Source organism: Pinus tabuliformis, chromosome 9 (genome assembly GCF_031772625.1).
Source record: "Pinus tabuliformis cultivar Carrire ecotype Pingquan chromosome 9, CPIR1, whole genome shotgun sequence".
Classification (NCBI taxonomy): domain Eukaryota; kingdom Viridiplantae; phylum Streptophyta; class Pinopsida; order Pinales; family Pinaceae; genus Pinus; species Pinus tabuliformis.
Window position 1 is genome coordinate 305,203,208 of NC_142307.1, and position 24,374 is coordinate 305,227,581.

At 39.4% G+C, this 24,374-nt stretch overlaps 1 protein-coding gene across 1 annotated transcript; it reads left to right on the forward strand.

Annotated features, from left to right (window-relative positions):
- The first annotated feature begins 9,219 nt into the window (after nt 1-9,219).
- Nucleotides 9,220-20,481, forward strand: LOC149148443 (transcription initiation factor IIB). The gene is made up of 7 exons (XM_089440005.1): nt 9,220-10,078; nt 13,156-13,180; nt 17,425-17,554; nt 17,647-17,777; nt 17,919-18,007; nt 19,681-19,757; nt 19,869-20,481. The coding sequence occupies exons 1-7, from the start codon at nt 9,723-9,725 to the stop codon at nt 20,000-20,002; spliced, it is 942 nt and encodes a 313-aa protein (XP_089296131.1). The 5' UTR covers nt 9,220-9,722; the 3' UTR covers nt 20,003-20,481.
- The last annotated feature ends 3,893 nt before the right edge of the window (nt 20,482-24,374 follow it).

Below are 24,374 nucleotides of genomic sequence, written 5' to 3' on the forward strand. Positions count from 1 at the left end.
TGCAATTGAAATTGAATCTTTTGAAACTCTTTGGTATAATCTGAATGTCCATGGGAGGACAAATGCATATTAGGTGGAAACTGCTCCAAGGCTTTAGCCAGAATGCTCTTCATCATCCAAAATAGGTGGAATGTTTGTTTATATTGAGAGGATCTGCCATGAGTGTGGCTAGGGTCAGGAATCAAAGTTTGTCAATCTTCTAAATCAATTTCTAATCCCTCCTCAATCTGTCGTATCTTCTTCCCAATCTGCAATAAGCTACTTGATCAGATTTGAATTGCTTGATTGATAAGCCTGAGCGGTGTCCTGAATAATACGAGATGTCGATTTGCGTCGACGCATAATCCCCTGAATGAACTAGGTTTACTAGTATGAGAAGGGGAGGCTTTCCTCTGTTTCCCATGACCATGGCCTCCACGACCATTCCTTCCTTTACTAGAGGTCCACACCATCTTTTGGCTTCTGCCAAGCAAATGCTGTCCTGTGAAAAGATCTGGAGGTTGACCCAAATAGAGTCGAAGCTTAGAAGCATGACACTGCCAAGGGTCACTCTGGTCCTGCAGACATGCCAAAGAAATTACAAAAGAAACCAACCAAATAAGGAACCAGTTCTGAAGCCTGCTTTCAACTAGCAACTAGCACAACGATACATTCCCGTTTATACCATTATTCCACTAGTGCCCACTGATGAGTCTAAACTGAATGACAACACCATCCATAGGCAAAGCCCAATAATTGTCGGGCGAGTCTCATGATTTATCGATTCGACCAACAAAATAGTGCATTAAAGAAAGAAAGAACATTTGAGTCGAGAGCCACTCCTTGACTGCCACCCACAGACAACCTTGCACCAAAACCAAATGGAGTATGCCATAGTTGCAAAAATGGAACCGAATTGCCCATAATCAGGCCTATACTGACAGGATTTGAGCTGAGAGTTGCCCTTTGACCAAGACCCACCCACAACCAGACAACGAAACCAAATACAACATACCCTATCCACTAGGGCTGGACTGACACTAAACATTTCCAACAAAGCTCCCCAAACCACAACCCTATACTGACTAAGGTCAGGCCAATGTTTACAAACAACCTTGGCTTTGTTCCGAACCCATACAAATTCAAAATACCCAAGAAACAAACAAAATTTTCCATAAACCAAAACCCTTACAATTCCATAATAATCCAAGCATGGAGTACCTCGACACACAGAACAACTTGCTGGCCAACCCTGCGTGAGCCCATACGTGACAACCAAATCTCATAGACCACAAACACCGGGACATAAAAGACTAATGACTCAACACATAACAAAAACCATACTATGCCATGCTCCAGGAACTTGCGATTCCAATCTCGCCAAACTACCATAGTACCATGCATCCCAGAGACCGGAGGGCAGATACACAGATCCATATATGCAGAGGGAGCAAAATTAAGAGTGGGGACATACCATTGTCTGTGTCCGAGACCAGAAGGACACTTAGACCGTGATTTCCCTAGAATGAACAACCCGAACCAGATCCACAACAAAAGGAGGATGCAAACCAAATTACCTAGCACAACTAAGTGAGAACTCACCTTAACATCTGTCGTAACGGCTCTGCCACCTTCAGGGTTGGAAATAAAACTTTGCATGCGCACCGCCACCTCTCCAAGTGTTGCATGCACGCAGAGGGTGGCCGTAGATATCTTGGAGACATGCATTAAATTGTGGGCTAGAGCATGCCCATTGGGTCTAGCTCACACCCAATCGGGGAGGTTGGTGTCGACTCTCCTCATGTTGCTGACTGTCTTTGTTATCTTGCTCAAGAATACCTTGGATGGAGAGTAATTCATCTTCTAGAGTGTGTGGAGGCCATGCCATCTCTAGAGATCTACCCGGATGTGAGCAACTCCAGTTTGCTAAGAAATCTGTAGCTTTGTTACCTTCTCTTCGGACATGGGAAGTCAGGAGGTAGTCAAACGACGGGAGGAGCTCTTCGACTTCCTGCACCAGATGTGCGATACACCAACTATGGCTGAGCTTTTCCCATCGATTTCCCTGGTTTAGCTTCTTAACAATGTCCACCACCAATCTTGAATCCCCTTCAATCACTATCCTCTTATAATCAATTCTTATAGCAATGAGAAGGCCCTGTTTGATTGCAGTAAACTCTGCCTCATTGTTACTAGCGTAACCACAATCTGCAGCGAAGACAAGTCTAGTTCTCTTCTGATAATCCCTAAAAAGGCCACCATACCCAGCGTTCCCTGGGTTACCTTTCAAAGAACCATCACAACTTAATTTAATGAATCCATTCAAGAGCACTATGAAATGTTGGGGTGACGTGGTGGGGGAAGTTAAGACTTTCTAGGAGCTTGGGGTTATCATACTAGCAGATAAGTTCAACAACTTATGCTTTGTGAGAGCCTGCCTGCTAATCACCCGGACGCCATTTTTGTTGAGATTGCAACAAGATGATGGAGCTTAAGGAAAAGAGTCGCCTTCACTAAGTGGGCCCGCAGGCTATTTTTGGCGCAAGTCTATTTTTAGACTATGTCTATTTTTAGACATATGGATCATGTTTATGGATTGCAGGTTGTTGTTTATGGATGATTGGTCAAGTTGGGAAAAATAGATGGACTTCTATTTTTGATGAAAGTGTGAGTGATCAAAGTCTATTTTTAGACTGGATGTCAAAAATAGAAAAGTCAAATATTATTATCTCACAATAATATTTGGACTATAAACTTAATCTTATTCTCTTGGAGCACTTCAGTTTGAGCTACAGAGGTGGCACATGCAGCTGTCAGAAGGAAATACGCTTTTCTTATGAGTCAGTTGAGTTGTTGCATGCATGACTTCAGTTAGAACTCAATCAGTTGAGTTTGGTGGAGTTGATTGTGGAGTTGATGGAGTTGTGTTCAGTTTAGCTTTGTTAAACTGGTTGTATTTAGTCTAACTGGCAAATAGACTAGAGATGAGTTGTGTGAATTAGTTATTAATTAATTCACAAGTTATTAACTCATAATACAACTAATGAATACATCAATTAACTCAGTTGCATGTCAGTGCATGTTCAGTTCAACAGGGACAGGTGGTAGAGAATCAGATTGCTATCAGTTGTGACTATAGTTGTGCACCAGATCTTGCACAATCAAGGGATTGAGTATGCCAATGAGTTTGCTCACGTATTTGCCCACATTATAGCTTGTGCTCACGTCCAACAAAGAGTGAGTGACTATTTTGCAGGTGAAAAACGAGTTTGGTGAGCCATTATCATCAGTTCTTGAGCAGGTATTGAGCAGTGGAGGCAGGCAAGCAGTGGAAGAGATTTGGAGATCAAATCTGAGTTGTATTGTGTGTAACAGAGGTGGAGATACTTGCGAGAAGTATTATGTTGTGTAATGTTACATGACTCAATCATTAATATACAGATAGTTGGGTTTTTTAGCGAGATGCTTTCCCCGGGTTACATACTGTGTTAATGTGTGAATGCTCTTGATGTTTTATTGTTATTGATGCTGCTATATTGATGATCAACATAGAGGAGCTTATGTATTGTGTATGTTTTTAGCAATAGTACATGATCATGATAATCTCCATTGAATATGTGTTAAATTATTCAAAATTTCTACATGGTATCAGAGCTGCTTGATTTGTAGAAGAGATTTTTACAGGATATCAAGCGAGGATTGATCATCAGATCTACTATTCAGGAAGTGTTTACATTCTATTTCTTCAGGCAGAGTCTGTAATCGGGCCAGGTAGCCTCTGGATTCATCCTTCTTTTGGAAGGTGAGATATCCGGTGAATTCCCATACAGTCAATCTCTGTACGAGAAATATTGTGTTCTCACGAATTCTAGATCGGAGGCGGCTGAGTTTGGAGATGGTGGAAATCGAATTTGCAGCAGTGTTGTTGAAATGTCTTTCAACGGATTGCAAATGTTATTCCAAAGCAAGAGCGACCTGGCGCTCAAGGATAAACTCAGTAACAATAGAGGTGAGAATGGATCTTCATCAAAGGTATCTGATGAAGAGAATTGTGCTTTAGCTGCCAAAGCAAAGAAAGGGAAGAGCAAGAAAGCTTCTCAGTCTGGTGCGAAAGGCAAGAAGTAGGATATGGCCAAGGTGAAGTGTTTTCACTGTCACCAGCACGGACACTATGCCACAAATTGTCCGCAGAAGAAGAAGAACAAGCAAGCTGCTGGATCTACAGGGGGAGAGGCCTTAGCTTCTCAGTTTGAGCTTGATTTTTCATTGATCGCATGCTTGGTTTCAAGTGTGATGGGATCAGTGTGGTTCTTGGACAGTGGTGCGCCTTTTCACATGACGGGAGATAGAGATTTGTTCTCTGATCTGGAGGACAAAGATCTTGGAGTGCACATCGAGATGGGCGATGATGGTATATACAGTGCGACCGGTATCGGTACCATTTCCTTTGAGAGGGAGTCTGGTAAACCCTTCGTATTGAAGGAAGTCATGCATGTTCCAGGATTGAAGAAGAATCTTATCTCAGTGGCGATGTTAGAAGACAAGGGGTATGATGTTGTCTTCAGCGAGGGAAAGGCCTTCCTGCGCAGCAAGACAACTGGTGAGACCCGGAAGATAGGGGTTCGAGTGAGGAACCTTTATCAGTTGCATGTAGATGGATGCGCAGCAATGGCAGGTAAGGCAGAAGGATTGGTGAACCGGGATGATGGCGAGTTGTGGCATAGGAGATTGGGTCACCTTCACCATGGAGCCTTGAAGATACTGCAGCAGATCACTACAGGGCTTCCTAAAGGCACACTTGCGCAGTCAGATCAGTGCAAGGGGTGTACTTTGGGGAAGTTTGTGAAAGCCACCTTTCACAAGAAGGATACTCGCACCACGACGATCCTTGAGAGAATTCACACAGACGTGTGTGGACCTTTCTCAGTTGCTTCGACAACAAAACACAGGTATTATGTGATTTTTGTTGATGATTTCTCTCGTAAGTGCTGGATCTTCTTCATGCAGAAGAAGAGCGAGACATATTCAAAGTTCTGTGAATTCAAAGCACTGGTCGAGAAGGAGTCGGGGAAGAAGGTGAAGGCTCTTAGGAGCGATAATGGTGGTGAATACATCTCGGACGAGTTCAAGGATTTCTGCAAGACAAAAGGGATTCGTAGAGAGCTCATAGCTCCCCATAACCCACAGCAGAACGGGGCAGCTGAGCGGAAGAACAAAACGATTGTGGGTGTTGCACGGGCAATGTTGCATGATCAGGGTCTACCCATTCACTTGTGGGCGGAAGCATGCAATACAACAGTTTATGTGCAGAACCGTTGTCCTCATAGGATACTTGGCATGAGTACACCCGAGGAGGCTTATTCTGGTAAGAAGCCTGATCTTTCTCATTTGAGGATTTTTGGTGCTAACGTTTACATGCATGTGACGAAGGATGCCAGGAAGAAGTTGGAGCCGACCGCAGAGGTTGGGATATTTGTGGGGTACACTGATACGCCCCCAACTATCGTGTGTATTTGCCAGACAGTGGTAAAACTGTTGTGCGACGGGATATAAAATTTCAGGAGGAGAAAGCCATGAAGTGTTCGCTTGAGAGGGAGCTACACTTGCATGCAGATGAGGAGCTATTAGTTCCCAAGGATGAGCTTCAGGACGTGAATCAGCCACAGGACGAGGTTCATGGAGTGGAAGAGACCACTCATGCAGCGCCAACCATCAGAGGGCGAAAGCGCTTGACAGAAGCTGAGCGATTGGCTCAAGATGCAGAGAAAGTTGTAGGACCACCTACAGCCCAACGCAGGCAGAGACAGTCACCTGATCGGTACACTAGATACATGGCTCTTATGAGCAAGTGTGTTGTGACTGAGCCATCCTCTTTCGAGGAAGCTGTGGAGGATCCCGCATGGGTAGACGCCATGGTGGAAGAGTATGATTCTATTGTCAGAAACAGTGCATGGGAGATTGTTCCTAGACCAGAAGGGAAATCAGTGGTGGGTTCGAGATGGATCTACAAGGTCAAGCAGGCAGCTGACGGGAGTGTGGAGAAGTACAAGGCAAGATTTGTTGCCCGAGGCTTTTCACAGATTGAGGGGATCGATTATGAGGAGACCTTTGCACCTGTCGCAAGGTATTCTTCCATACGGACGATTCTTGCTCTCTCAGCGCAGATGGGATGGCACATTCATCAGATGGATGTGAAGACTGCGTTCCTCAACAGAGTCATTGAGGAGGAGGTGTACATTGAGCAACCCGAAGGCTTTGAAGTCTTCAGTAGCGAGTCGCATGTGTGCAGGCTCAAGAGAGCGTTGTATGGGTTGAAGCAAGCACCACGTGCTTGGTACACACGGATAGACAACTATTTCACAGGACTTGGATTCTCCAAGAGCGAGGCGGATCCGAACCTATACCAGATTGTGGTGGAGGGTAAGTTGCTTATCATTGTACTGTATGTTGATGATTTGATTCTAACGGGTGATGAGCTGTTGATACTGTCATGCAAGAAGGATCTTGCTACAGAGTTTGAGATGAAGGACTTGGGCCTCCTTCACTATTTCCTAGGATTGGAAATATGGCAGCGCAGTGGTGGACTGTTTGTTTCTCAGGGCAAGTATGCTCGGGAGATACTGGAGAAGTTCAACATGCATGACTGCAAGCCTGTTGATACTCCTCTTCCTAGAGGTTGGAGGAAGGAGGATGCCACTTCGGGAGAAGAAGTGGATGCCATTGTTTATCGACAGTTGGTGGGGTCGCTGATGTATTTGGTCAATACACGACTTGATATATGCTATGCAGTTAACCAACTTTCACAAGCTATGGTTAAGCCTACCAATCTCTTCTGGAAGGCGGGCAAGCATGTATTGCGCTACTTGAGAGGCACATCGGGATATGGTTTGTGGTATAGACAGGAGGATGAGGTGAAGCTATGTGGCTTCACGGATGCAGATTGGGCAGGGAGCCCAACAGACAGAAAGAGCACATCAGGAGGGGTCTTCAGTATTGGATCGATAGCAGTTTCTTGGTACAACAGGAAACAGAGATCCGTGGCACTCAGTTCAGCGGAGGCCGAGTATATGGCAGCAAGTTTGGCTGGATGCGAGGCTATATGGATGAGGAAGATCCTGGTTGGTTTGTTGGGTTCTCATTTGGATCCTATTGTGATTTACTATGATAACCAGAGTTGCATTAAACTCTCAGCTAATCCTGTATTTCATGATAGATTTAAACATATTGACATCAGGTACCATCATATCAGAGATTGTGTGCAGCGGAGGATCATGTTACTTTCGTACATTCCAACAGAGGATCAGGATGCTGATATTTTGACGAAGGCTCTCACCAGGAGCAAATTCGAGTACCACCGAGGTAGGATAGGGGTTGCTGATAATCCATATCTTGTCGAGAGGGAGTGTTGAGATTGCAACAAGATGATGGAGCTTAGTGAAAAGAGTCGCCTTCACTAAGTGGGCCCGCAGGCTATTTTTGGCGCAAGTCTATTTTTAGACATATGGATCATGTCTATGGATTGCAGGTTGCTGTTTATGGATGATTGGTCAAGTTGGGAAAAATAGATGGACTTCTATTTTTTATGAAAGTGTGAGTGATCAAAGTCTATTTTTAGACTGGCTGTCAAAAATAGAAAAGTCAAATATTATTATCTCACAATAATATTTGGACTATAAACTTAATCTTATTCTCTTGGAGCACTTCAGTTTGAGCTACAGAGGTGGCACATGCAGCTGTCAGAAGGAAATACGCTTTTCTTATGAGTCAGTTGAGTTGTTGCATGCATGACTTCAGTTAGAACTCAATCAGTTGAGTTTGGTGGAGTTGATTGTGGAGTTGATGGAGTTGTGTTCAGTTTAGCTTTGTTAAACTGGTTGTATTTAGTCTAACTGGCAAATAGACTAGAGATGAGTTGTGTGAATTAGTTATTAATTAATTCACAAGTTATTAACTCATAATACAACTAATGAATACATCAGTTAACTCAGTTGCATGTCAGTGCATGTTCAGTTCAACAGGGACAGGTGGTAGAGAATCAGATTGCTATCAGTTGTGACTATAGTTGTGCACCAGATCTTGCACAATCAAGGGATTGAGTATGCCAATGAGTTTGCTCACGTATTTGCCCACATTATAGCTTGTGCTCACATCCAACAAAGAGTGAGTGACTATTTTGCAGGTGAAAAACGAGTTTGGTGAGCCATTATCATCAGTTCTTGAGCAGGTATTGAGCAGTGGAGGCAAGCAAGCAGTGGAAGAGATTTGGAGATCAGATTTGAGCTGTATTGTGTGTAACAGAGGTGGAGATACTTGTGAGAAGTATTATGCTGTGTAATGTTACATGACTCAATCATTAATATACAGATAGTTGGGGTTTTTAGCGAGATGCTTTCCCCGGGTTACATACTGTGTTAATGTGTGAATGCTCTTGATGTTTTATTGTTATTGATGCTGCTATATTGATGATCAACGTAGAGGAGCTTATGTATTGTGTATGTTTTCCTCAATAGTACATGATCAGGATAATCTCCATTGAATATGTGTTAAATTATTCAAAATTTCTACAATTTTTTCGAGAGAATAGTTCTCTCGAATATTCTAAGTTATCCCTGTCCAGATTACTTCTTGAGGGGTTTGCTTGTCTTTAAATATTCTACTATTTCTTTCTTTCCAAATAGCCCACACTAGGAAGCCTAAAGCTAATTCCCATGCTCGATTTAAATCTGGGCTCGAAAAAATACCTTTGCGCCATAGAAGTACGAACTCCTTGATGCTCTATGGATCCCTGTCCATGCGGCCAAACAAATCCCCTACCTGATGCCATTTTTGGACGACAAAAAGACAAATGTTTAACAAATGTTCTAGGTTCTCATTGTACTGCATAGGAAGCAAAATGAAGGACCCTAGAATCCTCTCTTTTGTAGTTGATCCCAAGTAGTTATTCACCGTCGATAGGTATGCCTTTTTAATATTATATAAAACGATTTTATTAAAACAATTATTTATAAATTTTTAATATGTTATTAATTTGAAATCCAATTAATTTTTTAAATAAATTTAAAATGCAAAATATGCAGAAGGAAGAGAGGACAAGTTCCGTGGCTTTGGCAGGTAATATTAAAGATATAGAGTTTAGCTATTTTTAAGATGCATGATCAATTGGGTAATAGTTATTTTGATAAAAACCCCCAGCACAGAACACATCCCCGCAACAAAAGCTATTCCCATACTATATAATATGTCCCCGTTAACATATAAATAAAGGGAGAGCACAGGGTATGAACTCATTCATTCTATAGTTTCAATCGGGTAGTGAACAGGGTTTGAACTCATCCGTCTATCTGCATTCAATCGGCCGCCCATTGAACAGGGTTTGAACTTATCAGTCTATCTGCATTCAATCCAGTGAGAAATTTCTCTCGCTTAGTTAGGGTTTTGCTTCGTGAATAGCGATGGTCTCTCAATCGCCATAGTTCAATTTCTATTTCTATTTGTGGCATCTACGGTCTGTCTATGCGCTGGGATCCCTTGACCTCGATACATTCACAGTACATATAAAATTTAGGTTTGGACTGAAAACCCTATATTGACTGCAGTGAAACAATCTTGCGGTCTCAGTACTGGTTTGGAACCCTAGAGGTTTCTAGACGCGAAACCAATTTCCATTCGATTGGAAACCCAACGCCAGCAACAACCTGCACCAAGGAAATAACTAAAGAAAGCAAGGAACGAACTGGGAGAAAATGATAGATACGGTGAATTGCCCAGACTGCAATAAGCAGACGGAAGTGGTATTCGATCACTCTGCGGGGGACACAGTGTGTGTGGAGTGCGGATTGGTGTTGGAGGCGCATTCAATAGATGAGACGTCGGAGTGGAGGACCTTCGCAAACGAGACGGGGGACAATGATCCCGTCCGTGTCGGCGGTCCATCAAATCCTCTTCTAACCGATGGCGGCCTCTCTACAGTCATATCGAAGCCCAACGGAGCGTCGGGGGACTTTCTCTCATCATCTCTGGGGCGCTGGCAGAATCGCGGCTCCAATCCCGACCGCTCGCTCATCATGGCCTTCAAGACAATTGGCACCATGTCGGATCGGTGAGTTTGCAACCCTCTTTTCTTCTTTTTGCAATCTTAGGGACTGAATTCACATTAATTTCTGCGGGAGTTGAACTTGTGACCGCTGTTTGATCATGCATGCTCAGATCTATCTTAAACCTAGATGCTTATTGCCGGTTAGAAATCGTCATTTATTTTTCTTTTTTCGAAAATGATCTCCCCTTAGCTTATAATTTAATCAAACATCGTTCCAGCGCCAGGATAGGAGTGTTAGTGGTTGTATTTCAGCTACCAATAAACCATTGTCTGAGCTTAATCAACAACTAAGCAATTGTATTAGTAATCTAATCTATTTGTCCCGTTTAGGTGGTGTAATTTTGAGCTATTAATTCTTTATTTCTTTGAATCTTTGCGTTTTTTAGTCTCTGTTATTAAGTTCTCTATCCATTCGAATTTTTGGGTCTTTTAGTTTCTGTCATTAAGTTCTTTATTCATTGGAGTTTTTTGGTTTATGAATCTCTGATATTAAGTTAGGAGTCAAAATTTTCTCTTCCTATGCTTCTCTATCTGGATTTTCTCTAGGTAAGCATGTCATACAGATTCACTTGGAGGAAGGTAAAAAATGCAGAAAATTTATTAGCATCTTATTAAACATTTCATGTTTGACTGCCGTTCTGGTTGTATTCATATTCAGGTTGGGTTTCCGGACCATCTTTGCCAATATGATTATTCACTAGCATGCCTCATGGTGGCTTCATGTTGCAAATTCAGTCTTCTGGGTATTATAATATATCATGAAGGACCCATGCATAAACAGTGATAGCAAATCTGTACATTTCAGCCTATCCGAATTTTATGTTTTCTAATTACAAGATAGGATAATTTTAGCATTGTCATCGAATTACAGAAAAAATTTGATCAATGGAACCAAAGGTCAGATCCAGCAACGTCAAACTGTGAGAGTGCCAAAGCAACTCCTAGAATGTAAAAGGTCAAGTTTAAGTAAAATGAGCTAAACAACTGAATGAGAGGCATACTTATAAACATGTAATATAAGGATACCATGATAAATTACCACACATTATCATGAGTAGGTGCAGAATATGAAAACAGAGGTGTAAGTGGAGGAGGAACATGATGAAGATGTCCCTGCTGTACCATACAACCATAGAGGAGGAGCCAATACACTGCCTGATGATGTCCTTGAGTGAGATTCTAGGATTGAGGGGACTTGACTGTGTAGCCTAAGGGGAGTTGCTAACAATCTGCTGAGATGCTCCTAACACTTGAGGTCTCTGGAAATAATTTGGTTATGATAGATCACCTACCCGTAAGGGGGGGGGGAGCAACTGAACTGTGCATAGAGCAAGAGCTCCTTGAAAGCCTCATGGGGCAGGTTTGCTACCCAAAGATTGAGATGTGCATGCCTTCATTGATCTGCTGTTGAATGTGTCCTGGGTGTCTGTTTGTTGCTTGTTGCCATCAGCAGACAGGATAGAAGGGATAGCCTCATGGCGGCAGGTTTGCTACCCAAAGACTGAGATGTGCATGCCTTCATTGATCTGCTGTTGAATGCGTCCTGGTTATCTGTTTGTTGCTTGTTGCCATCAGCAGACAGGATAGAAGGGATGAAGGGAGGCCTGACAGGTTTGTCCTGGGAGGTCCCTGTAAGGTCACTCTCCTGTGCCCTAATAGGCTAATATCTCCCTTGTAAAAAGAGCCAGACATTTCTTGTCAGGATAGATGAAGGTGGTAGAGAGGGAGCCCCCAGAGTCCTGGTAGATGCAATGAAACCTCCTCTTGATGTCATGATAAATGGAATACCTAAAGATGAGGTGCCTAGATGTTCATATCATTTGTTTAGACTGTACAAGGGCCACTTGATTGGCTACCATGGTCCATCATTGTTGGTGCAGATTCCCTGTCTCTTTCAGTGGAAGATTTAGGTCAATGTTAGTTTTGCTAGCTTCTCACGATCCTGTATGGTATTCTTCATGAAATTCACATCTGCCATTGCAGTCAACTGGTATCCTCTATATATGAGTTCCCATGGAAAGGAAATTCTCACTTGAGATCTCTAGATTCTTGTTGCTAGTAAATACTTCCTACAAATGCAGGTAAGCACTCCTCAACTTTCCACTGTGAATCAATATTGGTTTTGTCTTTGATGGTTCTCCTTTGCTCACAAGTGTCTCTGGGATCCCTTGGGGAAAAACATAATGATCACTCCTCATAGCAGGTGATCCCTTTCTTTCTCTGAGGCTTCCTTTTTTGTATACATGTTGCAATTTTATCACAAACTCAAGTCGAATTATGGCCAACACTACCTTCCAACATGGTTATAGTGGTCATGCAACATTTCTCCATTAAATCATGAACACTTCCCTTCATAATGATTTCCCTTCTATGGAAGTTTTGATATGATCTGAGCATATATATTGTTTTGAAATACCAAGCCCATATATTTATAATCATCGTTACCAGGTGGCATGATATGTTTCAATTTACCATTGCGTAAACTCTTCTTCTCCTTTCAAATCATGTCTGGCCTGGCTCTCATTCTCCCTGCAAGCATGTCTATTTGTCACCTCGTCCCAGCTGCCCTCAATGGTTGTTTCTAGACTGGCTTGTAGCACCCATTTTTCTTGGCATTAAGGTAAAGGGTAGGTTTATCATGTCTCCAAAATTTTGTTTGTAATGGGCTGGACCCCAAATTACTCAATGTGATGAATCCGGAAGAATTAAATCTAACCAACAGTTCTTTAGTTTCTTCCCCCAAGTTTGTTTTTAACCTTGGACATGGTTTCTAAATTCTGTGAAGCTGTTAATTGGGTTGATTTAACTGATAGTTGAATAGCATGTACTGCCTCAAAATGCTGAAAATTTGGGATTCTGGAAAAGCTAAAAATTTTGAAGTATAATAACAATGAGTGTGAGTGTGCATGTTTTGAAAGCATTTTCTTTGGTTGATCCCTCTCTCGTTCATTTTTTGGTAGTTGTTTCCAACGTTGATGGCATTATTTGGAATATTGTAATAGTGCGTTTTTAATCTGATTTACTATTAGATAGTCTTAAGAATAGGTTATATATCTGATGATGATGTTTGGGATGTGCAGATTGGGTCTGGTTGCAACCATCAAGGTACGTATCTACATTCTTTCCTTTTGATCATTTTATTTGATAAGTAAATAGTGCCACAAAAATGCAACTGTACTGGTGTATAATATTTGAATCAGGTATGCCCTATTATTAGTTGATTATTGTTCGTTTTCTATTAGCATAAATGAAAATTTACACAGCTTTTCCTTTGGCACTATGGAAGCATCAATTGATATTTTCAATAGTGGTCTTTGATTTTGACTTTTTTCTTGCTAGATTATCTGTGGCTAGAGGAAGCACTATTTGTTCTATTGAAATGCCTAATATGTGACAGAGTAATAAGGATTGATTTTGTAGCCAAAATAGAATCATGACTAACATGGCTTGATGTTTTTCTTCCTTATCCTGAAGAGACTTTTAGCCAATTACCTTCATGCAACTTTGTTGCTCATAAGAACTCTAGTTGTTAATTAGACAAAATTCATTTGTTTGGCAGTATGGAAAAAGTGATTGATTTTTGTATTCAAAAGATAACCATGGCTAATTTTTGATCTTTCATTTTGTTTTAAATTGAATTGTATCCATAAGAAATCTTGGTTAATGAGGCTGCATTTTTCTTGAAGTTGCCTTGAGGCGAATTCATTTGATTTGGATTTGAAAAAAGAGGAACCAAAGCTTCAAGCAGGAAATTTGCCAACTGGAAACCATTTTTAGGTTTAATTGATAGAATGTTCTTGTACAAGCATCGCAGAATAAAATTTAAACTACTAAGCATCTGAGTTTATCCCAAACCCATGTGACATTTATCCCTGGTCTTGTACCTTTGGTGCAATTATGCTTAAAATCAGGCCTGGTCTTGTGCCTTTGGTGCAATTATGGTTACAATCAGGCCTGGTCTTGTACCTTTGGTGCAATTATGTTTAAAATCAGGCCTGGTTTTGTACCTTTGGTGCAATTAATGCTTAAAATCAGGCCTGGTCCTGTACCTTTGGTGCAATTATTCACCTCCTGATATTTAGAATGCAAGTGGGTATCTCCTTTTCAAAACTGCACATTGTTCCCCCAAATTGGTAATTTTGGTGATTCTTATTATGCCTTATTTCCTTCTGGTGTAATTATAAAACAGTATATTGATTGAATGTGAATCCTGTTGTGAAATACAGGCCGAGTGACCACATTTGGTATTGAATTTTTATCGGATCTCAAGGAATTTTTATAGTTGTGCATGCGTATATATCTGAGAAATGGGTAAGCTACCCCCTGTCAAACTTGGGTAAGCCAGTTAGAAACTCGGGCTTCAAGGTAAATAGTGAGTGGAATAGAAACGAAACTCACATATGATCAATATGCAGTAACTGAATTTGAAAAATATAGTGGTCCAATTGATACTAGCTTTGTTAGTTACTGAACTGAGTCTAGGGTAAAACATTAAGAAATGTAAGAGGTGACAAACTTGTATTCTTTGAATTGTATTGAAGGAATGTACTCTGCCACAAAAATTGAGGGATGCATTAAAACAGAAGAATTAGTGCCCAAAGTTAGGTTGGGGAATGATGAATCAGTGTTTGATGGTGTTGATATAATTATAAGGAGTTGGTAAATATAAAAATTTACTGGGATTCATGGGGGAATTTGCACAGTCGATGCGTGAAGATTTTTTGTTTGATGGTAGGATTTCGGTGCAACCAAGCATAGCATGAGGTGAATATGTTTAATAATAAAGACTGACAATTGGAGATGGAGGAATGTGGAGTCCTTCTACATTTATGTAGTATGTAATAATAATCTTTATTATATGGTTCGAGTTTAGACACATTTGCTGGCATTGCCTTTTGCCTAAACAAATGATGGGGGGAAGGACCTTGTAGCCATTGGTTGAGGAGGTGTTAGTCCATCTAAAAAACGCATTCTTTTTTCAAGCATAAGTTTTGGGGGTGGCTTTTGGTCTTACGAACTGCTGGCTATCAAGAGTAGGCTTCATAAATTAGGTGCGATAAATGCTAATTTTGTTTCCTGTAGCAATGAGGAAATGGTTGTGAATTGTGATTGTGAGACTGCAGAATTGTTTTGGATGTGGTTTTAGGTTGAATTTCACTTCTTCAGTGCATTGGGTGACATTTTTATGGTTCTAGGATAGATATAAATCATTGTGGCATTCAGTATGATTGATTGCTATTGGCTTTCTGTTGAAGCATTAGAGGAGCCCTGTTCTTTTAGCCCAGGTTTGACGAGTTTTAAGAAGGGTTTGGCTTCTTTTTGTTGCAAAGGGAGTCAAAGTCATTGTGTGTTTTATATGGTCAGGAGGAAATGGTTGGGAATTGTAATTGTGACGCTGCAGAATTGTTTTGGATCTGGTTTTAGGTTGAATTTCACTTATTCAGTACTTTGGGTGAGAGCTGGATGTTTTATGATAGATATAAATCCTTGTGGCATTCAGTATGGTTGTTTGTTATTGGCTTTCTGTTGAAGCATTAGAGGAGCCCCCTTCTTTTAGCCCAGGTTTGACGAGTTTTAAGAAGGGTTTGGCTTCTTGTTGTCTGAAAGAGAGTCAAAGTCATTGCTTTTCATGGTGATGGGTGACATAGTTAGTGGTTTTGACACACCACTGTACCTCTAGGGAGTTAATTCCCTTATGTCCGACTGGTGTATTTATTATCTCTTTTGTATCATCCATAAAATCATGGTCTTCATGATATATGCCCTTCAAATATTCCAGTAGGTTTGTAATATATGGTTGTGCCATCCTAGGAGGTTTTGAATGCAGTTGGTATAAATTTTAAGACAACAGAAATTATGGACTGCAAGGTATAAATTCATGCAGACTCTGTAATGGCTTGTCTTTCTCTGCAGCTTCAGAGCAGAGCATCATTTTAAGTAGTGATACCAACAGTCTCTCCACACCCATTTGTTCGATAGAACTTTGCAATTTGAAGGTTTTTCTGAGTTAAAAAGGGGCCTGCTTACTGGAATTTATGGGATTGTTACCCACTATTTTGGAGTGTTTTTTTCATAGATGGTTCCACCCGCAATCAGGTTTCTTCAATGTCTTCAAAGATGGTTGTCCCTCCTGCAATTGTCACATTTTTTTTCTTATTCCTTTGAAAATTAGTTCACCCAATAGAGAGCATCTTGAGCGATATAGAAAACACTGTAATTGGTTATGCAGAATCAAACAGAAACCAATCCTACTTCCTGATTTTCTACATCTTTGATATTGCAAAATGTCTTTGATAATTTTGTGTGATGTCTTACTGAGTTTCTTGTACGTGGGGATAAATTCTCGGAATGATGTTTCAGTGAAATTTTCGTACTAAAATACAGTGAGGAAAGCAGGTTAAACAGTTTTGCTCCATATATGGAAGTATTAGAATTTAGCATTGCTTGCTTATATGCTGCCTAATTATGAGAAATAAAGAGATAATGCTCCACTTATTCATTCTCTAGTAGAAAGAAGCTCCACAACTAAGTTTTTACTTCTCCAAAAGAACCGTGCAAGTAAAGTCTTCCATGGTTCTGAGAACTACCTTTTATGTCACAAATATTTGATAAATCTACTTTTTTGGTACCTGGGAAAAGGTAATTAGATGGAATAAAGACACGTAAGCTATATGACTATGAAATGCAAGGATTGTTGAGCATGTAGACTTGAGTCATTAGCATAATTACTACACGTGATATTTTCACCCTTTCATCTACTGGATTTTGATTTGCTGTTGAATATCAAGTTCTGAAATTGTTGTAGACTTAGGAAATAGTTCACAGCTTCTAGACTTGAAATATTTACAACAACATACTGTAAACTGATAAAATACTAGAAGTTTAATATTCAATCCATCGACAGGTGGTTGTTTTCTAAGATGTTTTATTATGCTGTCTGTTTTATCTTCTCTTCCTTTATTGCTATGATTTTATGAGATTTTTGTTCTGTATGCAATTGGCTATTTTAATATTGATATTTCTTGGGTTTTTTCATATGGCTATATAAATGCTACAATTTTTGTTTTTAATTGCTTTTTGCCCACAAATACTGCTTATATTCTAAAATTACTAAGGTGCAAAACACAGAAAAGAGAGGTTGGCTAGACTAAAAATCAAAAGAAAATAAAAAAGAAAAGTAACTAAACTCTACAAGGTATTCATGCTGCATTAGACACCGAACTTGATTATCTGACTTTATTACTTTATTATGTATGCCACTATCAAAGATATAGGACATTGATAAACTAGAGGTGGTGGTTGTTTAAACTTTTCTATTTAGGTGCTTATGAGTTTGTTTTATCGTGAAGGACCGGGCAAATGAAATTTATAAGAAGGTTGAAGATTCAAAATCAATTAGGGGCAGAAATCAAGATGCAATCTTGGCTGCTTGCCTCTATATTGCATGCAGACAAGAGGATAAGCCTCGTACAGTGAAAGGTATCCTTTTTCTGGGGGAACAATAATGTCGTGGAGATTTCGACTAGTTCTTGATTGTGTAATTGACTGCTTTGTTTTCATCCACATCACAGAGATTTGCTCAGTTGCAAATGGAGCTTCGAAAAAGGAAGTTGGTCGAGCAAAGGAGTTCATTGTGAAACAGCTAGAAGAGGAAATGGGCAAATCCATGGAAATGGGAACCATCCATGCAGGGGATTTCCTGGTATGTGAATTTATTTCCTTTCTGTGTAAACCATATCTTTTCAGCCTCGAGGACAATTATGGTTTTTGATTTGTTAATTGCAAACAATCATGGAGCAGACAAGGCCATGGTTTTTGATGTTTTCATATTTTTTTGCCACAGAGGCGCTTTTGTTCACATCTTGGTATGGGCCACCAGGCTGTTAAAGCAGCCACTGAAGCCGTCAAGAAATCAGAGGAGCTTGACATAAGGTAATTCTAGATCTAGGTTGGTGATTCTTAGGCATTTGCATTTATTCTTTGTGGGTATATGCTTAGCCATGTATCTATAACACATGCGCTCTCTATATTTGTATGGTCATGTATACATAATGTATGTGCCTTCTATGTTCATGAGACATTGCTTTATAAAATCTCCAGCTGTATTTAACTTTGCTGAGCACTTGAGATAATTGTAGGTTTTAGGTTTGAGACTCTTCAGGCATTTGCATTAAATCTGTAGGTTTTAATGTAGGTCGTGTCTATAGCACACATGCACCTCTCTGTTTCTGTACGCCTACCTACATGCTAAGTTGCCATGAAGTTTGAAAAAAATGTCTATGCAAAACAATGATAAGATTAATCCATCTTAAAGAACTAAATCACATTTAAATGCCGAAGTTTGAATTTAATTGAATTAAATTGCTGAATTTAGTAAAATAATGAATTTAAATGAATTTTCACTTGAATGGAGATCTTTCCAAGTATTGAAGAGCACATGATTTGTCATGGAAGTCCATTAGCCCTAGTTTCATTCTTACATACAAGAATTATAAGAGTTGGTGGAACAAAATGGGGCTGATGTGTTCCAACACTTGTTATAGGTGGAATCTATTTTGTAAAATTCATGTAGGAATCACACCTTGCTTCATCCACATGAAACTACCTGAACGGGCATTGAATAGACAAATCAACAGGCATTGAATAGGCAATCAAAATATCCTGGTAGACAGTCCTGATGTTCAAGGAGGTTCCAGACATTTCTTTGGATTGCCCTAGAATCGTGCGTTGCTCTGCTCCTCTGTGTTCTGCTCTTCTGCACCACTGTCTGTTTATATATTGTTTATTTACTGCCAAATGACTTATTACCCAATTTTTTAATGAAAGGAATTCACCAACTACAAACTTTCTGTTAAACATAAAGAATAGAAACAAACTAAACAATACAAATCTATTAGTCAGCATGTTCAACTTATCATTGACTTAAGGTGTCCCATATATCGATTGGATTTCTATGATCAAAGATTAATACCGAAATTTGTAGGCTCACTGTATCAGGTGACATCGTTCCTAACTTGTGATGGTTGGTATAATGGAATGCCTAACTCCGAGGAGATTCATTTACAGCCAAAGATTGATGTGGTCTAGAAACAGGTTATCTTATGCATGTGTTGAATCTTGCTAGAAATGTTTCCCAGTCGGAAATGGCCAGGCATCTGGTTGACATGCACTGCTAGAAATGTTTTCGGAAATGGTCAGGCATCTTGTTGACATGCATAAGTACTGTTGTAAGTTTATTGACTTGAAAATGTATAGGAGCTTAAACCGTTGATGTGGCTGGTGCAGGTCAGCATATTGCTGATTCCATATATATGAATTTTGATCATTTTTTTTCTCTTTTTATTATTCTCCTGTGAAGTAAGACAATGCTTCATTCTGAAATTTTGAATGCAGAAAAATAAGACAATGCTTCATTCTGAAATTTTGAATGCAGAAAAATGGTTTCACACTTGTTGATCACAGGGTTCACATTCATGTGAACATTTCTTTTAACACCTCTGTGTGAGGATTAAATGATATTTATTTATCTTTGGAGCTGACGCTTTGTTTTATTCAGGGTAGCATTGATTTTGCGCTTGTATAATGGGAATTTGGTTGTTGTGCAGGAGGAGCCCTATATCAATTGCAGCAGCGGCAATCTACATGATATCACAGCTTTCAGAGGAAAAGAAGCTTCTCAGAGGTGCGTCTAAATATATGAGCTATAATTGTTTTATATATGAGAATACTTTCATTGTAGAGTTCTTTTGTCTCCTTTGAAAATAATTCGCATGCTTATATGGAATAATTTCAGATATTTCACGAGCTACAGGAGTGGCAGAGGGTACAATCAGGAACTCCTATAAGGATTTGCATCCTCATGCAGCAAGGCTGATACCTGATTGGTTTGCAAAGGAAGAAGATTTGAAAAGTTTATGCGCCCCTTAATGATCTAAAATATGCTAAATGACAAATTCGACAATTAAGTGGCCATTACTTACGTGTAGTGCCAGTGGGGGTTATGGTGCAGTAGGAAAAGGACGGTCACTCTTTATTAGAATTTGGACATGATTGGAGTGCATGGTTGCCCATTTGAATCAGAGATGGCAGTTAATAATATATCAAACTGCATTTGCAGTTTGCACTTTAGTTGTATAATCCTGGCAAAAATTCTGCAAATTCTTAAACCCTGGGATGCATTCGTATAGAATGGGGTTTTCTCAAGTTTGTGAAGGCACAATGAGCCAAAAGTTAAATCTGTACATGTGAATTGAATGCCTGAACAGTCAGAAAATTATTAGCATGCCCTCCTGGATAAAACTGGCATGTAGTAGTTGTTGTTATGGAACTCCAATTTTCCGTGCAAGTATGCCGACTGTCTGTTGATGAGTTGAATAGATGATGTCATCCTGGCTTCTTACGGTGAATATTTTTTGTATATGATTTTGTGCTCCATAATTTAGGGAGCTGGCATTTGTTTTTCACAAAAGCAAAATAACCCTTTAGAAGGGCATCGGGGTTTTTAAGCATTTGGTTAGAGATTATGCAAGTGTTAGCAGTATAGTTTGATTAAATAATTTTTTTCTGAATCCGCTTTTTGTCATTTATATCGAAGCGTACATGCAGAGTGTAGTTGATTTCTTTAGATTGTCGCCACATTATGCATTTGCATTGCACTTGCTCTTTCGATTACTTGACTTTTTGGCCGCTGTAGAGTTTGCCTCTTTCATGGTTAGTGTAGTTTGTTGACATTGGTTAACTCTTTGTTATGGAACTCCAATTTTCCGTGCAAGTATGCCGACTGTCTGTTGATGAGTTGAATAGATGATGTCATCCTGGCTTCTTACGGTGAATATTTTTTGTATATGATTTTGTGCTCCATAATTTAGGGAGCTGGCATTTGTTTTTCACAAAAGCAAAATAACCCTTTAGAAGGGCATCGGGGTTTTTAAGCATTTGGTTAGAGATTATGCAAGTGTTAGCAGTATAGTTTGATTAAATAATTTTTTTCTGAATCCGCTTTTTGTCATTTATATCGAAGCGTACATGCAGAGTGTAGTTGATTTCTTTAGATTGTCGCCACATTATGCATTTGCATTGCACTTGCTCTTTCGATTACTTGACTTTTTGGCCGCTGTAGAGTTTGCCTCTTTCATGGTTAGTGTAGTTTGTTGACATTGGTTAACTCTTTGTTTAAAATTGTGAGAGAGACTTTCGTTGTTGGATTGCTGGCACGTTTCATGCTGTTATGCTTTAGAATTATGTTCCACTTTATAGTTGTGTGATGCCTCTTAGTCTTGAGACACTTTGTCACTTGCCAATTCTGCCGGGGGTAGCCCTAGGACATGTTTTGAATGCAGCTTCGTCAAGGACACTTTTTAGTTTAAAGATGCACCCGAAATGTGGAGTCGAGTGATATGTCCCGATTAATGTGCATGATGCTGGGTCTCGTAAGTATTGATGATGACTGGCTTTTCCGTGTTCATGTTTCTCATTCAGCCCCAGTCCCTTATACAAAGCGGAATGCACTCTTTTCTCGTTTTTATGATTTCTATCTTTTCAACTTCATGAACCGAACGTTGTAGTTTTTATGACTTGATTCAAAGCCTCGAGTATGTATCTGAGAACTGATTATTCTCTTCATAATGAATTCATCTCTCTTATTTTGCAATAGTGAATCTGCCTGGTAATTCTCAGGGATTAATGCATGTTTGAATAATTATCTGGTTTACATAAGAACCTTCGTGGTTAGTGTTCTGACTGGTAACTCTCTCAGTGAGCGATGATAACATAAAGAACCTTAGTGGTTAGTGTTGGAGCTTAAATATTATTACATGGGAGTTGTACTTCTGGTACTTTTTTTATCCTTTATGGTTTTCTGAAGAGAGCTTCTATTGAAGGATTCATTGAAAATGCTCTTGCTTATCAAAGATTAAAGAAGGGGTACACCAAAATGAAAGTGTTCCCGGCCTTCACAGCTATTCCTCTCGGCGTTGGCCTTTTCCCCTTGCACTTGGTGGTTGCCATTTGGCATGCATGGAATGTTTATCTCGTGATAGACCACATTAATTGGATGCATGCACCCACAAGTGGTCATGGACCAACCTATATCGCCTTTTTGTCTTGGACAAGACATCTTCAACTCGTTCAAGATTTTGCCTTGTTATCACGTGAATAATGTTGGGATTTGCTGCTTTATCTCATATGAAAAGTGAGATATTCTCTGGATTTACTTGCATTGCTTCCTCATTAAGGGTGCACATAACTTGCTATTTCAAGGTATCACAGTAAGTCGCTGTCTTGCATTGCCTCGTTAAGGGTAGACATAATTTGGTATTTCACGGTATCACAGTAAGTCGCTGTATTGGAGTTATGCTTTAATATTTAGTCTAAGATTATATAACTGTTGAGTAGTTATATTCCAGATCATATAAAATACGGAATAAGATATATGCCTTCATTCTGTGATTTTTTTTCCTTGTAATGATTTGAAAATATGCTCCCGTGTTTCCTGTTACTATATAATTTCATGTCACTAAAAGGGTATGTAATATCTCTCCCAAGTTGGGATTTTAACATATGCTTCCTTATTTTATGTTTCTTCCATCATAGTTTCTTTGTGATGGCAGAGATAATTTCTTTGTGATGGCAGAGATGGGAGACTGCTTTGTCTATGGAATATTTCTATTTGACAAATTTACCCAAAAAGATCACTTCTGATTTGAGAGTGTCAAGAGAATTGAATCTGTGGGCTCTCAACAACAAAAGTGTTTTAACGATGGGACTTGGCCAATTGAGCCAACCCTTGGGCTAGTTTACTTTTATATCGTTTTCTTTGAAAGTGCATGATTTGTAACAAGAAATTTACTCTTTTCATTGAGAGGATTGAAAACAACATTGAGAAAATAACTACCATTTTTACATCCATTCCATCAACCCCCGCCACAACAAATGGAAAAAAGATTAACACTCCTACATCCATTCCATCAAGCAAGCATAACCAAGCATAGTGTTGTTTAGTTGCTTGTTTATGGTTTATTTTAGAATGCGTGGGATAGTGTTGTTTAGTTGCCTACATGGTTGTTTATGGTTTATTTTAGAATGTGTGGGATGAGGGAAGAGGATGTAGTTGTGGTGGTATTGGATTCCTACATTCATTCCATCAACCAAGCATAACCAAGCATAGTGTTGTTTAGTTGCTTGTTTATGGTTTATTTTAGAATGAGTGAGATAGTGTTGTTTAGTTGCCTACATGGTTGTTTATGGTTTATTTTAGAATCATAACCAAGCATAGTGTTGTTTAGTTGCTTGTTTATGGTTTATTTTAGAATGCATGAGATAGTGTCGTTTAGTTGCTTACATGGTTGTTTATGGTTTATTTTAGAATGTGTGGGATGAGGGAAAAGGATGTAGTTATGGTGGTATTTGATGAGGCACATGAACTTTAAAATGCACTGGAACTTTGGATCTTGGGTGGAGAGTTGGACCTTGGGGAGTAATGGTTATGCCTTGAAGCTTTGTTTGTTGATGAATGGCACTTTGAAGGATGAAATGTAGTGCTTGACATGTGTGAATCTACTGTCACTTGCTATTTGATGATTCTAGCTTATTGGAGTCTTTGTGGAATTGGTTTTTTAGTTTTCTTTTGATGTTTGGAAAGTTTAGTTTTGAAGCAACATGTGAGTATTTAATTGTTTATTTCAGATTTGATTTTTAGTTACCATTATCTTCATGGTTTGGAAGGATGGAATTGTTGAATTTAACATTTGTTGAATTTGCTAATGTTGTTCATTCATAGGGATTAGATGCATGGAAAAAAATTAATCCTAGACAACAAAAAAGATCGTAAAAACTAGGGCCACCATACTTCCATCATGACGGACATCATACTTCTATGGGCCCTACCAAATCTTCCATCATGACGGACACCATTGTCAATTAAAACAATCAACTTCCAGTGCTCGATATATCAAAAAACACAAGGTCTAGGGAGATGAAATTGTTGATAAAATATAGAGGGAAATTTCAGGTCCCATAGTGCTCATAATTTCCTTGAATTTCAACTTGGTATTAGCTACATAGAAAATAAAGTTCACATTTGGAATCTTAGACGTCTAAAAAGGTCTTAAAGCTCGGGGCCACTATACTTTAACATCAAAGTTCCAAATCTTCCAACATGATGGACACCATTGTCAATTAAAACAATCTTTCAGTGCTTGATGTATCCAAACAACTCAAGGTCTAGTGAGATGAAATTGTTGATAAAATAAGGAGGGAAATTTGGGGTCACAAAGTGTATTCATAAAAAATGTCCCAAGGT